General features: G+C 39.0%; 1 protein-coding gene across 3 annotated transcripts in view; it reads left to right on the forward strand.

The window, feature by feature from the left end:
- Nucleotides 1-15,474, forward strand: part of NFATC3 (nuclear factor of activated T cells 3) — a 76,093-nt gene extending 60,619 nt beyond the window's left edge. For 2 of the 3 annotated variants that reach the window (XM_048958072.1, XM_048958071.1), the window contains exons 10-11: nt 5,732-5,833; nt 12,160-15,474. In XM_048958072.1, coding sequence (XP_048814029.1) covers nt 5,732-5,833; nt 12,160-12,284 — 227 coding nt within the window. In that variant the 3' untranslated portion in view covers nt 12,285-15,474. The remainder of the gene's footprint in view (nt 1-5,731; nt 5,834-12,159) is intronic. The other variant, XM_048958073.1, reaches the window with a different exon arrangement.
- Nucleotides 15,475-16,529: the final 1,055 nt, after the last annotated feature.

Here is a 16,529-nt window from a genome sequence, read left to right on the forward strand (position 1 = left end):
AGATCCTTTACCTGAATTACACCTACAGGAAAAAAAAAAAAAAAAAAGTTAAGCCAGTGTAGCTTTTTGTTTTCCAACAGGATCTGACTGATATTTGAGGCCTTTCCAGTTGATGCCTTGAATTTGCCCTTATTCCCCAGCCCTTGCTTCCCACACTTTATAATTCACTTAAAGACTCTAAGGACATTAGAAGATTAAAGAAAATGTTTGATACATAAGACAAATTCAAAGTAATTTGTATTTTAGGCTGCTACTTAAAGGACATCATGAAAACCAGTGCTATTTTCTCCTGCTTAGGACTTTCCAGTAGTCCATCTGCACAAGCTGATATTGCACTGCATAAGAGCAGCTTCCTATGCTTTATTTGTCCCATTCCCTTCTCCATCTCCTCCCCTCCTTCCTTTAACAGCTTTCACTAAGTCCTTCCTCTGCCTGTCTTCCCAGGCTGACATTTCCCTGTATAGATAGCAGAATACTTAGGGATGCAAGTATAAACAAGAAAGCTACAACAGTTGGTCATTTCAGTCCTTTCCTGTATACGTGGTCCATTCTTTGTTCTGTTGTGTAGTCATCTAATAAGGGTCCCATTTCTCTTTACAACTAGAAAAAAATTTGTCAGAGTTGCCTCCAATCCAATTCTCTGATGAGGCCTTGTTAATTTTTCACTTTTTTTTTTTTTTAAAAAAAAAAAAAGCTTCCAGTGTGGTAGTTTGCCTATCCTGCTGTCAAGTTCTACATTTAAAGCTTTAATTCTAATACTGTTGATCTTACAAGAGCCTAGGTTTATTTTATGGTTTAGGAGCAAGTTTACCTTGTATTTCATGGCTTTCTACAATGACGAGATTTCTAGCATGTATTTCTAACAACTGTATTTAACCATTTTAAAGTATTACGTTAGTCTGTATTCAGCAACTCAGGATGACCTTCTGCTAATCCTCTAACATTCTGTTACTCATTACATCTCCGCTACCTCAAGCAGGAGATTAGAAAATCTAGTACATGGATTTATTATAAATCATAACCAGAAATCCTCCAACAGCTTTGTGTACATAAAGCAATAATTCGGCTTTGTCAGATGTACTCTAACCACTTGCCTTCATTCATTATAGTAGTTCTGGTTGATATCTCTCCAGTCAGTAAGCTCTCTTGCTTGGAAGCTCAAACTTCAGATTTTCTAGTGAAGGCAGAACAGATCAATCCAGGTAGCTTTTTATTTTACCTTCAGCTTAACTTCTGTACAAACTGTAGTTGAACCTTGATAGCAGTAACTAGCAAGGAAGTTCTGAAGAATGACTAAGTGGTATTTCTCTGTATCTAATTAAAACGTATGAATTAACAGTTACTAGTTAAGCAGCTTCCTGCACAGCAAAGCAATCAAAGTCTACAGAAACAGGAATACCGAATGCCAGAACAACTTGTTGCCACACGTGTCCAGGTCAAGGCATGCAGCAGAATGCAAAAGCTGCAGCCTGCATTGTATGCAGAACCTACAGAATACTTGCAATTCTAAAAGCCATTCAGAAAATCAGACTAGTGTAAGCCATTCATCAAGGTTGCATTTAAATACAGTCTCTCTTTGTATTCTGTATATTAGATACCATCAAGCAGTACAGGAATTGCAATAAAACAGTTTTACATAGGCTGCTCTGAAAGTAATGCCTCTTGTAGTTTTCATGGAAACTACAGCAGAAACTACAACAGATACAAATAACAGTATTTGACAGAGCAGATTCTCAGCTGCATAACACTGTTTCTCAACAGTCACAACCATTAGCTATGCATTTCTGCCAGCGATGAGCAAGAGCCTGCATACCACGCTCATCAAAATATGCACCAGTGGAAGGGAACCACTACTGCTGCTGCCACTGCTGAAATGCACCACTCACTGCCTCACTGTGCTCACAGCCCCTGCCTGGTGTCCGTAAGTGTCCAGTGAGCACCAGTGAATGTCATTGGGTGCCATTCTTTTCCTGAATGGAGTCGGAATTCAGTGACACACCTTTTTATCCTTTACACTTTCAGTCAGACACCATTTTGTCAGACTGCCCTTCTGCTGCCGTCTGTCACACAGCAACAAAACGTAACTCAATTTTGATGGAAAGGTTCAGTCTTGACTGCCACACCACTCACATCCACCTCTGACATTGAGGGCCAATAATAGGATGCATTACTTTTGGAGCAGCCCTCAATTCTCCTCATAAGCTTATGGACTGCTTCAATACATCCTAAGGTTGAACAAGATGGCAAGAAAAAACTTGATATGGATGGAAACGTGCTAGTTTTAATTAAGAGTGGAAGGAAGAAAGATCCAGACATTGAGTACTAGATTGAAGGGAACAGGTTGGAATGATGACAAGTGAAAGGATGTTATCCATCTGTGGTTGTCAGCAGTTAAAAGATATTATGATCATATATCCTAGTGAAGTCATTCACTACGTTCATAAAACCGATGCCAGAGCAGTATCTTTTTAGATGATCAGTTGTAGATTGCTACTGCATTAAGTTGTCTGGATAAATCATCAGGAAGTTACAGCCAGCTAATGTCTGAATCCTGCTGTGTGTCTCGGATGGCTGCACGATGCCTCATAACTACAGTAAGAACACCTCATTGTACCGCCCCCAAAAGGTTCCCATTTAAGAATTAGAAGAGGTTGGAAACTTCTTTTGGGAATGCAAATGCTATGTGTACACCATGGTGCAGATACTACCAAGAGTAGCAAAACTGGAGGGAATTAGACATGTCACTGCAACACTGTAAAAACACACCCAGACACTTCTGCACTGCTTTCCACAGCCCAGCTCTAAGGCTCACGCATAATGCTTACTGTATTAAACTCATTTTCTTGCTTGAAAGAAAGAGGCAGTTGTGTGACATATATCATAGTAAAACCAATTCATTTAAATGCAGAGTGTGACATAACCGTGGCATGCACAGAGATTCTTGTTACTGCACAAAGTAACTTTACAACTTGTACTGCAACTCTACGGGCCGAAGGTGCGTGCACACCTGTCTGTACAGCTGCAAATGTTATGTGCCTGTGAAGACTGTACTCTTAACACTTCTTACATCCTGATTAAATAAGTTAAAAAAAAATAATAAAAATCAGTGAAGCTGAAATTTCTAAAGTAAGCTCATTCTATCACTTGAAGTAGTAAGATGGTGAGCAAGGCAGCTCACCATGCCCTTGGTAGTTTGCCATTCCAAATGTGTGCTTCCATATGCCTGTCTTTGATCACAAACCAACAGTCACAGCTGGCTGCTCCACAGCAGGGAAGACTGAGGGTTAAGTATAGCCCTGCAGCTGCTTTTTTTTTTTTTTGCAGGGAAAGCTGACACCATATTACTTGGTGGTTGTGGGAAATCTAAATGAGGTTTAATACCCAGCACTAACTAGCGTGATGTAACAGCTGATCATAAATGCAGCTGATCTAACTATCTGGAGAAGACAAAAGGCAGCTTATATTCAAGGAAGCTTGTGCTGGGGTCTGCCCATAATGTTCTTTGAGGTTTACCGACACTCCATCTGCAAGTACACCAATTCACTGACCTGTCTTCTCAAATACAATCTCCTAGGTAGATGCAGCAATGCTACCAGGCCTAGGCAGTTTATACAGTCTGCTACAGACAAACTTCCTTTGCAAAGAATATAAAGAAACCCAATCTGTGCTACTTACTGCAGCAGCACTAGAAACAGTCATGCATTTGATAGCTTTTGAGATCTACTGTTCTAGAAACAGCACATCTGGTTTAAGTCTGGCTGCCCACACCTTCTTTTCAGTTCATAGCAGTAAAACATATAGGAGCTTTTGAGTGGTGCTACAAAAATACTAAGCTGCTTGACTCCTGTAGGAAGAGATGCTGAAAACCAAATGGTGGAACTCCATGAACTTCTTGGTCTGCCTGATTCCACTCAAGAATGGGTACAACTACAGTGCATCAGATTTCTTGATTTCATTTAAATTGAGAAGCCTTAAGTTCAGTGTTACATTCTTTGCATACAAAATACATTCTAACATTACTTAAATACAGAAAACCCTCCTGGAATGTTTGCAGAATGATGAGATAGAAAGATATTTTTAATGTATGTTTGTCTGGTACATTAAGTTCTGTCCAACTTCATTGAAAAAAATCCATATAGTGCTATATTGTGCACTTTAAAAGGGCCTTGCTTTATGTACCACATTTCACAAGTAGCAAGCATTGTGTGCCTGAGGCAAAGCATGCTTCACTCCAAGTGGTGCTGGCAGGAAAAGACTTGTTACATGTGTGACACCTGCAACACATCTTGTCAGGAATTTCTTAGAGTCAGAATTCAATACTGTCAATTTTGTTGGAGCACTTAAATGACTTGAAACCTTTCCATGCATTGAAATAATTAAGAAAAATTTACTCGGTCATCTTTCTCTGCTAGAGTGACAGATAATCTCTATTGTATAAACTATGACAACTTCACAGTGCAGATGCTATTGCTTAAAAGGCCTAATTAATTCCACTGTTACCCGTGGAGGCTCTGTGTGTTTATTGTCTGCTCCTTTTAAAGCCTGAGCTTGAGAAGATTCTCTGTAAAAGTTAATTTGTTTCATCCACAGGCAGTTTACTGCTCATCTCCCTGGATTCATTAGATCCCACCAGAGCCAATGGGAAAATGCTTAATATCCTGTCCTTCAAAATGGCAGTGGACATTTCTTCAAAACGCAGATCAGGCTTTCCACTTCCCCTTTAAATATGTGTAACTTTACGCTTTAAACGGTTGAGCAAAAGCAGCACCAAAGTATGTAATCTGAACTGCTTGAATTTCAGGAGGGAGTGGGAATAAAGTTCTTCCCAGTAGTCATTCCTACACAGTGCTCAGAAACTACACTGGCAGAGCAGATGTGTGGCTCTGTCCAGAAGGCACCATTTAGTCAGCTTTCAGAGTAGTTTTTCAGATTGTATTAAAGTCCAGTTTACTAAAGTGTACACCACCTTCTTGGACAGAACAAAAAAGTATCCTAGTGCCATTTTTGCTGATCAGAACAGCGTAATAAACACAGTCTTGTTGCTTACATTAATAAATACATTATCCAACATTAATTTCTCCTCCAGGATCTACTTCAGTGAAGTACAGTTCTCTGCTTCCTCCCTAGTTTCTCACATTGCCTCTATCTGCTAGAGCCACCTACACAGAGATAACACTTTGTTTTCCTGCACTTCTTCTACACTTTGTGACCCAGCTGACTGAAGAGCAATACCTTGAGCAAAACACTCAGTCTGACAAGTAAGGGGAAGCTAACAGCTGTTCACAGCAACAAATTCCTTTGTTTAAGAGATAAGAGAAATAAAAATGAAGGTTTTATTGACTAGCACTGTTTTGCCTGCCATGTTCAGCAGAGGTGCTGTCAGGAGGCGTAAGCACTACTAACTTTACTGCACTATGAAAAGCAAGTTGAGAAAACTGCAAGAGGAATACTCTAATGCAAATACTGAAAGAAGTTCATCTGGTATAAAATTAGGTAGACGTTGAAAAATATCAACATTACCTTTATGGCTCTGGCTACAAACTGAAAAACAATACAATTGACAATTTATAAATAGTTATTTATGTCAACGTATGTAGAAATTGTGGATGAAACTGGGTATTTGAAGTTAGTACTATTAAAAGAAAACTGAACGTCACTTCCTGGTTGAGTGAACTGTAACTTCTTGGTTTAGTCCAGTCAGTAGTTATGTCTGTCTTCTTCTCTGACACAGACAGTTTTATCTCTGACCTGGAATACCAGCCATCAGGTTCAACAGAGAAATGGACTCAACATTCAGCACTCATGTCCAACTCCTATGTGGAAAATCTAGAGGGTGAGTCTGCTTATGAAAATGCTTCAATGTTTAAAATTGGAGCACAAAGGAGAGGGGAAGGTGTTTTAATAGTCCTAACATATACAAGTGAAAAGCACAACGTAGTACTTCAGTATTGCTATAACTGGACACGTGCATTCTGAAACAGTTGGAAATATCAGAAGTTGTGAACCAGGTGTACACTTAATGGAGTAAAAGCCTCCACCTGAAGTATACCTAGCTGCCACAGAACTTCCTGAGTGCTGTAGAATCTAGTAGGGTAACAGAAGGATGTGAGATTTTTAAGTCTAATAAAGCCAAGGTGGCAGAATGGCCAGATCAGTTAACTGAGAAACTTGGAATGTTTCTCCTTTTTTATAGATACAAAGTGATGTCAGTTTAACTACCAGTCTAAGTACCAGAAATACAGATTGTATGGAAAGAATTCTAGTTGAATGTGCACTATAATTGAGAATGATCATCTGAATTTGCTTTAAGATGTTATCATCTTCTTTATTTCACATATAAACAAAATAATTATGCACTGTGACTCTTAGTAGTGATAGTGGAAATTGATAAGTAGCTTATTGGTCACATTCGTGTTTATAGTCATTTTTAAGTGTTTTTCACCTTATTACAAACGTCTGCGGTGCCGAAGAACTGTCTTAACCCTTTAAATAAATAATGCACATGTATGTATGCATATACACACATATGTATGAACACATTTTACTTTTACCCAAATATTTTAAAGGGTGATACCTGTAAGTGCACATTCAATTGAGGACTGCTAACACTTAATGAACCTAGGTAGTCTTAATAAAACTCTTACACAATTAGTGTGTGAGCTTAAATTTACTCTCAGAACTAGCTTAGTTCTGCTTTACCTGTTTGCTTGTCAGAATGTAATCAGTAAGGTAAGTAGCTACAACTCAGAGTGCCAAAGCTAGAGAATGGACTGCTGACATTTCTGGATTTTGAAACTACCTGTTGATTAGTACAGTACTACTTAGGGCTACTCTAAACTGCAACCAGCACAACTCAGAATCTAGTAGGATCTGTTGAAAGAGTTCTTGGGTGAGAGAGTCATTGTAATCATAATAAAGCAAACCAAAGAACCGACGCATGCCAGCAAATCTTAAGACCGAGATTGGCGAAGCCTGCCTGTATGTTGACATTCAGGTCCCTTTTTACAAAGACACATACACAGAAAACCACATGCAGAGAGAAACATGCTTATGCACACATGCTAGCATCTGAGAAACATGGTTGGGAAAAATGGCATTTTTAAAGTTGAATAATTGATACTTCAGGTACTCGGTCTAAGAAGGAAAAATCATTGAAATACTAATGCTGTAATGGAAACTAATATTTACACATGAATGTTAGAATGTTAGGTTCTGTATCTTACGGAATGCCTAGCATCAGATAAGTGAGCTGTCAGTCAGTGGGATGGATGCTTAGGGATCCTGCTTCCAGCTTTAAATCTGAAAGAGTATAACTTCAGAATTACACTACTGAACCCTGAACTGCTAAAAGGAATTATAGGTAGCGAGAGTGGGAAGAGGTGAAAAAGCAGAACTGCCCTGATTCCATGCAGACAGAGGTCTTGTCACCAAGCTATTTTCAAATAAAGCAGTCTTAAATTCAATGGGGAAACTTCTGTGAAAAGATTCACAGTTCTATTATAAGGATGATAAATGCTAAGAATGAGCATGAAATGAGCAGAGAAAAACACACTACTACATCAGTTGTGTGCCTGCATCTTGTCCCCGTCTGTCCTCCCTGATGTCAGAAAAGAATTAGATGCATACAGTTGTTGGGAGCGTTTCAGCAAAGATCAGCTAACCCACTCAGAAGTTGCATTGAATCAGCCTGGCTCTGTGGCCAGCAGAATGAATGAATGAATGAATGAGGAAATAAGCATGGAAAAATGACAAAATGAATGGGTGCCATGGAAAGGGTAACACATAACATCATCTTGGGAAAGTAAATGCATTCACACTAAGTAGAAAAATCACATAGCAAGTCCAGTGCTAATAATTACAGTCCTTATGGCTACTTGTAGTTAAGCTTCAGAAGGGAGATGTTTCAGTACATTGTGCATGTCAGAATTTTGCACAGACCCAAAAGACCATAGAGAAAAATGCAGACAGAATTGTTAAGCACATAAAAGTACACTGCCTCTGGAATCCCCTAGGACAGACACATGTTGGAGCCTGGTGAACACTGTGGGGACGCAGCACTGTGTGTTTTTTCCTGCTTTTCCCTTGGTCTTTACTACTGCCCTTACATTAATAGTTCTTAATCTGAACTGGTTTCCTGATAGTCCTCCACAGAAGTATTTTTGGCCTATGAAAACCTGAAATGCTTGGCAACTGCTTGTTACAGAGACTGTCTTGTTCTACAGAAAGCATGGACATTGATCCCAGATTACCAGCTTCCTGCAAGGGAAAGGAGGCTGCTTGCATTATTAGCAGGAAGGCCTTCAGGGTGTAGGAATCATTTGCTGCATTCCTGTACGAAATGTTTGTCTCTCAGCACTCACAGAGATGGGGAACTGTGGTTAAAACAATTTAGGCAGATGTCAGTTTTTGGTTGACATTGTAGCTAAAAAGAGGATGATTACACTTCTGATCATAGCACTGAAGACACCTGTCTCAGGGTTTACATCTAACTGTGTCTCAATAAGAAATATTTAGTAAGATGGTAAGGTGTGCAAGATGACTGACAAGTTATGGGTCTGGAACATAAAGTGATGTTGTAGAACTGATAAAAGAAATGGGGGGGAAGATAGACCTTGCAAATATGTAAAAGGACTGGTTTGTCTCTTTTAAGAGCTTGTTACTGCAATTTCCTCAAGACTGTTCTAAAAATTCATCCAAAACCACAACCTGTTCTTAGAAAGCACTTTCTCTTATGATATTCTTGTGTTTCATAACAAAAGAACTCCATTCTGCTCAAATCAGCTAATGCAGATAATTTTCAAAAGGTGAGAATTTCTTCTAAGAAGTTGATCAGTACAGCACACAGGACACATCTGTATGGGAACAGCTGTAAGGATTACTCCCCTAGCTTTGTGTCATTGCACAAATGGTGAGCAGCACAACCTAATTTTAGTTTATTTAAAAACTCTGGATTGCAAATTGCAACAGTTCAGCACATCTTCATGAACGGCCTGGCTGTTCATGCAGCTAGCAGCTGGAGCAATAGCTTTTATCAGCTGTCCCAGTGCAGGGACCAAAATGCAGTGCATTTTGAGCCATGCTGTATTTGACAATCGAGTTATTAGAACACAGTTGTCATGTTGGTAGTGGGAGAATCTGCCACATTTCAATGTGAATTACAATGTGTGCCACTGCTCTGTTTGTTTGTTTTAAATTTGATCCAAGATCAGCAATGTAGATTGTTAGCACACACAAGAGTATTAAATATTAGCTGGATTTCTGTAATTATTTGTATATAAAATATTTCTAATTCTTCATCTCTAGTGAGTAGAGTTCTGGGACTAGCAGTCAGATCACCAGGCATGAAACGTACAGGGGAAGCTTTATTAGGAAAAAGGTAGTTAAACTGAGAGCCAAGGTGCTATTCCCCATCTTAACTCTCATGAGATTGGGCTTCCTCAAAAGGACAACACAGCTGTAAGCTGCACACCATTCTTGAACCTGGCAGACAGGCCACAGAACTTGAGAACACACTTAAGAGCGCTGCTGCTGAATCCTGAGAGCTTAGCAGCCTTCCCCAGGAAACTTTTGTTGAAGGAAGAGAAGAAATGTTACTAAAAATAAGTGCAGGTTTAAAATAAACAAACAAACCATCGTCAGCTCTGGCCTCTCTCTGGACTGACAAAACAGACTTCCTATCCCAATTCGTCACATAAGAACTTCAGTTTTGCTAGCCAGCCTTATAAGAAATCTGCATTTACACTCATGAATTTAAATGTTTTAATCACGGACAAATAAATGTTCTGGAGTAATATTGATTCTCTGTGGAGGAAGGCAACGTGTCGTGCATTTTAATACTAACTTCCGGAATACTAATTTAGTCTTAAGTATTTTCTCATAAATTAACACAGAAGGCAAACCGTGTGATTTTTACCTTCAGTTCTGGACGTTTCTACACAGACTTCAGCTCTTCTTATTAATTACATTATTTACCTTTTAAGCTGTCTTAACTTATACTACTGCACAGTTAGACAATTGTGATTGCCTACAAGAAAGCTAGGGAGGAACTTTCTATAAGCGATAACAGAAATGGCTTTAAACTGGGAGAGTGTAGATTTAGACAAGGTATCAGGAAAAAGTTCTGTACAGTGAGGGTGGTGAGACACTGGACACCATTGCCCAGAGAAGTTGTGAACGCCCCCTCCATGAAGGCTTTCAAGGCCAGGCTGGAAGGGCCTTTGATCAACCTGGTCTATGGGAGGTGTCCCTGCCTATAGCAAGGAGGTTGGAATTAGATGATCTTAAAGGTTCCTTCCAACCCAATCCATTCTATGATAATGCCATGTAGATATAGCTGAGTATCTCATATTTACTGCCCTGAGTTGTACATATCTTCAGTGAGCTATTACAAAGGACTTCCAAGCTACCAAATTCAGCATGACTTCCATGCAGTGATAGGGTTTTGTTATTGTCATTTTTTTGTTGGCTTAGAAAAAAAAAAAAAAAAGCTTCTGAAAACCAGCCTCCTCTGGGAAATCTGCTTTCCTGATGTAAATGCCCACTCTTCCATCTGATAGCCAGCATGCTGCACAGGGACTCCCCACTGTCCCCATTCAACCCCTTCACTACTTAAAAGCATGCTGGGCACAGCAGCACGGCAGCAGCCATGTGCCTCAGTCCATGGCACGTGACTCCCAGAACAGCCTCACCTGGTTGCCTCAAACCTGGCAGCCAGGCTGCTGTGCTGCAGAAGGTCAGCATGCTTTGACCCCTGCTGCTGCCTTCTGCAGTCTGAGCTGTCTCTGAAGCAGTTTTACCATCATATGTACATAATTGATATCACCCTAAAGACTTTGGAGTTTGCAGGCTTCCCCTTACCCTTTTGTTCCTTACAGACAAACCTGTCTTAACATCAAGCTAAAAACTGCCAAAAAAGTTCTCTAATACCAAGATACAAAGCATGACAGAGCTATAACTCATAGATTTAAAAAGGAAAGTTAGTGTAGAAGTCGATTGTTTAAAACAAACTAACTGATAACTTTAATACTCTACATAATAATAAGAAGTGCAGAAACTTGGCAAATAACACACCACATGACCAGCTCTTGTTCTCATGACATAAAGTCATTTCCAGGAAGTTTAATGCCATTTGGCCACACGTTATTTGGTTTGTAAACACCGTGGGAGCTACAAGGCATAGGCAGCATAGACCACTTTGTGCTGATGCTGCCTACCATATATGCACATACACACTGCATATAAGATAGACTGAAACCTGAAGTAACTTGAAGTCTAATAATTTCAAAAGATAAGGATTTAGCTACGTTGCTTCTTGTTGTACCACTCATCAACATTTTAACTGAATTTTTGCAGTATTTGATTTGTGCAGCAACATCCTGTTCAACAGCATGCAGGAAATAATAGCTGTTGGGGCCCCTTAAAGCAAGCCAGCAAGTGCCCTGACAGAAACTGATGGAGCATAATACTTCTAGGTGCAGAAATCATGTCTTCTTGCACTAGGAATGATCATTAGTCAACAAAAGGATCATATTATATGTATGCTTAGAGAAGATCCAAACAAATTCATAGCAGAGGCATTCCTAATATTACTATAATTTGGTGTACTCTATGTCTTGCAGAGTGACAGATTCTACACCTGCTGTGGCACCCAAACTGAATTGACATGCCAGTCAATATTAGTCAATATTAATCCTCCACTGTAGAAAAACTGACTGTTTTTGTTACTGCAGCATTAGAAACATAAACATTCAGAAAACTGGCCAATTAAATAAGTATGTAGTTTTAAAAAAATAGTAATAACACATTAACAGCATCCAAGTTCTGAGGAAGTTCTGTAAGTAGCTTTAGAGAGCCTGGGGTTGGCAACTGTGCCAGTAACTCTCCTGAACACAATGTTCTAAGAAACCTGTATTAAACTGACCTGTACTATGCCTTTTATTGACCTGGCTTTCATGAATATGCATTTGCTTGTTTTCTGCAAGTGTTATAGACATGCTGTGACATAGATTGCACTCCTGTTTAACTGTTACTGAAGTTAGTGTCCTAATTCATCCTATTAACTTGCTGCATCATGGCTTAGCACCGCAGTACTGCTTTTTAAAAGGGATGGGTTGTGTTTTGAAAAGCATAAAAACAGCCTTTTTTCTTTTCTTTTTTTAGTAAATGAGATCATAGGAAGAGATATGTCACAGATCTCAGTGTCACATGGAACAACAGTGGCCACCCAGTCTCCATGTACGTGCCCTGGATCTTTGGAGACAAGAATATCTGATGGAATCCAGTAACAGATAAGCTTACAGCTAAACATACATGAAAACTTCACAGTCTCTCTGAATACTCTTCGTCCTCTTCCTCTTTAGACTTCCTGTGCTTCCAACTCTGTGGCCTTTATGAACTGGAACAGTGGATCCTTGCAAAGCCCTTTTAGTGGGTTACATTTTTGATGTAGAGACAGAGCATTTATAATTATAGTTCATCGGATGCTGTAAAGAGACTTCTTAAAATGGACACACAATCTGCGCCAGATACTTCTAACTGTTTTGGAGATACAAATAAGCTTTGCTTTTTGCATTGAAATAGAATACTTTTATATGATAAGTGCTTCAAATGTGTGGAGATGTTAGTTTGCTCTTACAATATTCACAGAACTGAATGTGGAAAAAGATTTAATACACATCTTCAGTGTGCTGCTTTCCCTTAGAGATAGCGCAGTTTGTAACTGATGATTTGTTAACACCTTTTGGTCATTTTGGAAAGCCTTTAAGCTTATATTGTTTAATTTTATTTTTATTATGATCTTCCAGTGGCAGATCATACCTGTCATCTGAAGCCAATGCCATGGAAGCCATTGTGTATACAAATACTGTAGTGTTTTCTTTCTTAGAATCATAGGAAGCAAAGCCAAATGTAGATCTGCACTTGTTTATAAACTGAAAATGTTACTTGATAGGCTGCAAAAAGACCATTCCATCATGAAAGTGTTGGGATAGAAATGACATTCCAAAATTTAACTTTTATAACTTTGTGGATAATTTTCCTGTACTTTATTAGCACAGGTTCCTTGAAATAGGTTTTTCTTAGAAAGTTACATTTGTAATCAAATTTGAGAAGTAGGATTTTAGATTAAAGAACAGCAACATCAAAGCCATGTTAGATAACAGGAGAAATTTTAATATTTGCTGAGGATCCAAGTGTTCCTGGTAACCCTGCAGAATGCATTTTTCAAGTCACCAATTCAGTGGCATTCAAGTTTTCCATGCAATAAATCCTTTGACCACGTCTGTATCTTTTATGTGCTGTATGCCTCACCATGCCACTTTGAAGTCCTAAGGAGATAATGCAGCTCCTTAAGCTGTTTATAAACTCAGTCTGCAAAAAAGTAATTTACTGTGAGCTAGTGAGTAAGTAGCATAACTTGCCCGCGTTGAATTGTAGACGTGTAAAGCATAAGCTACCAAAGAAATGCACCAGACTCATGGCAGCAGTACGTGGTGCTGCGCCCCAAGGATATGTTTCCCTCACCAACATTATGTGATACATCTGAGACAATCTGTTTACATAATTACTAAAAATCTCGGGCCTCTATGATTAGGCACCTAGGAGAGGATCTAAAACTGCCTGCTTAGGCCACAAACGTTCCCTCCCCCTCAAGAAATGGTCGTTTACAGAGCTTTCTGATATGGAAAATACAGGGTACAACAATCACAGCCAAATAAGATGAGAAATATACTGAATCTCAGATGCTCAGCGGACATTTTATCAGCTAATCACACGTGGAGGATGCATCTCTGTTCTCTAGATTATCATAGGCTCGTAAAAAATTACAGTAAAATTTAAGTCAACTCCATTACCAAATTGTAACATCCATACCCATAAGAGTGAATTCAGATTCCCAGTGCTGCATTTTGCTGGAAAACTATAGAGAAGACTTCATTCACCCTTTTGCAGGCAAAGCATTACATCTACATTTAAGTCAGCATGCAAGTTCTAGCGTTAAAGTAGCTATAATCACATCTTATTAATAGCTGAATCATGTGCCTTTTTAAAAGGCCATTCACTAAGGAGGTGAAGCTGTAACTCTTGTCAGTTCCCTCCTCTTAGAGTCCAGCCTAAAGCTACTGTGGTGGTGTTTCATAGTTACTTCAGACAACTGAACGCAGGGGCATGGCACGTATGCTGGGAATCTAAGCATCCTCCTAGTGAATGTACTGTTCAGTGGTGCAAACCTGAAGAACTGAAGTAAAAGATTGGCAGGGCTGTAATCTGAAAGGTGTGATATTACACTTGTCCCTTAGTGATGGTGCTTTACTCTGTCCTCTACTCATTTGTGATCATAGGTAAGGGTGACATGCTCAGAAGTACATGTGCTTACGTTTTTGACATTAAAAAGACACCAAAAAGCCCCCACGGTAAGCTATGCAATTGTCTTCAGACTGTGTGCTGGTGGCAAGGCATGTTCCAGTTTTCAATCATTTATTGGGTCTTTTGCATTAAGCATTGTTTGTAGGAAAATTCTAACTTAAAAGCTTTTCATACCGTATGGGATTTATACTCCTTTATCCTACTGGTACAGATTCTCCTTGCAAGTTCTCCAAGTAAGTAGCTGGAATTCATACTGTACCTAAAATATAGGAGCCCATACAATACAGAGTTGCTATGCACTAAATTTTCTGATGCCTTTAAATACCTTGATGCCTGTAGACATAGATGCTTTCCTATTTAAAAATGAAATGAAAAAAATATATATATAGCTTTGGATACTAAAGCAGTTTTGTATTTGCCTTGTAAAAGCTTCAATACAAGGGTCTTAATTTTATTTTAGCTTGTGTGATAACGTAGGTAAAGACTGTTTATCTTGTATAATTTTAGTGATATAAAAAGCACACAATCTCTATTGGACTATGCAAATTTAATTAAACAGCAGAACCTGACAACTATTGATGTTTTGTTGGCATCCACTTTCTTGCCCTGAAGTCTTTTCTCCTTCCTCTTCCAAAACTTCTAATTTAGATTAACCTGAAGGAAAGCCTTAAAGATGAGGTAGCTTTTCTATAAGAAGGGCCAAAAGAGATCAACATAAAAAAAAAAAAAAGGGATAATATTTTAATCAAAGGGGCAGGGAGTTTTTTGGAATTACCATAAACATGCCATCTCTGTTTCTGTAGTGAAACTTTCAGCTTGTCAGTGGAACTGCCATCCTTTTTAAACCAAAGAATGAAAAGAACATGACTGTTTTGTCCTGATACAAACAGAGCTTTGAAACTCTATTTTTGATACTCAGAATGGATGTCATTCCTTGAGGTTCGGAAATCATTCAAATTGAAGTTTTATATTTAAAAATATGGGACAATAAAGAATAAGTTCTAGATGTTTACAGAGCCTTGTATTGTAATTTCATGTACATTTTGTATTTTAAACATTTTTGTAAGTTATGATTGCAGTGCTACTTGCTGAAATAAAAGGGAAGAACTTGCATTTAGGCTCCTAAATCATAGTGTTGAAATAAATAAAAGAATACAGATGTGGTGTCACTTATTCAAAATGCAGCCCTGACTGCAGAGTGGGGCTCTGCTCCCTCCTTGCACTGCAGTGCTAACATTGTGCTCAGATACGACAGATGAAGAACATTTCGTACTTCCCTGTGAAGAGTGGTGATTCTGAACCAGTGCACGTGGGGCTCAGCTTAGGCCCAACAGCAGCAAACCTATACATATTCAGCAGGTGACCAGCAGCCCTGACAGTAGCAGTTTCTACAATAACCAGTGAGTTCCTATTTGCAAAGTTGGTGGTTTCCACTCTGCTGATGTAAGATGATTTTCAGAGATTACTCCAGAAACTGCTGCTCAGGCATCATAAAATGATCATAAAATCTTCATTCTTGAAAAAAGGGGGTAATCACAGGTGAGATTAATTGTTTCAGAAATAGATGTAAATTCCTACAGACTGTCTTGTTTTAAATATTTTCTATTAATCAAAGGTTGGCTAAATAAAGCAGTACTGATGGAAATGCCTTAAAATCTACATCCCACCTCAGTGATATTAGTGCCACTGAAAAGATTTAGTTATTCAGTACCCTTGCAGTTTGGCTGCAGGGTCTTATATTCATCTGTGAAATCCCTCGTGTACCTCAGTGTACTGAAGTATGCAAGTGTTCCAGTTCCAACTCTGAAGCAAAAGCTGTGGCCTTTGGTTACAATGCACACCTGCCAGAAGAGATGAGGAATAGAGGTCACGCAGCCATTGCTCACATTGCACAGTGAGAACACAGACCAGTGTAGGATTAGCCTCTTATTTACAGTGCATATCCTAACTGATCATGTTTGCCAATGGATTTTGATCTGCAAGTAGAACAGAGAGAGGTGGCCACTGTGTCAGTTGCTGAAGGCAGAGTAATTATATCCGAGTTTTGCTAAATATAGGACATGGTTTTTGAAAGCTGCTCCACATGGTTTTAGTATGATTGCTCAGCGTATAATTAGCATATACCAACACTAGCAGTAACCCATGGATTGATTGTATATACTTTCCTG

This window comes from Lagopus muta, chromosome 12 (assembly GCF_023343835.1).
Source record: "Lagopus muta isolate bLagMut1 chromosome 12, bLagMut1 primary, whole genome shotgun sequence".
NCBI lineage: Eukaryota > Metazoa > Chordata > Aves > Galliformes > Phasianidae > Lagopus > Lagopus muta.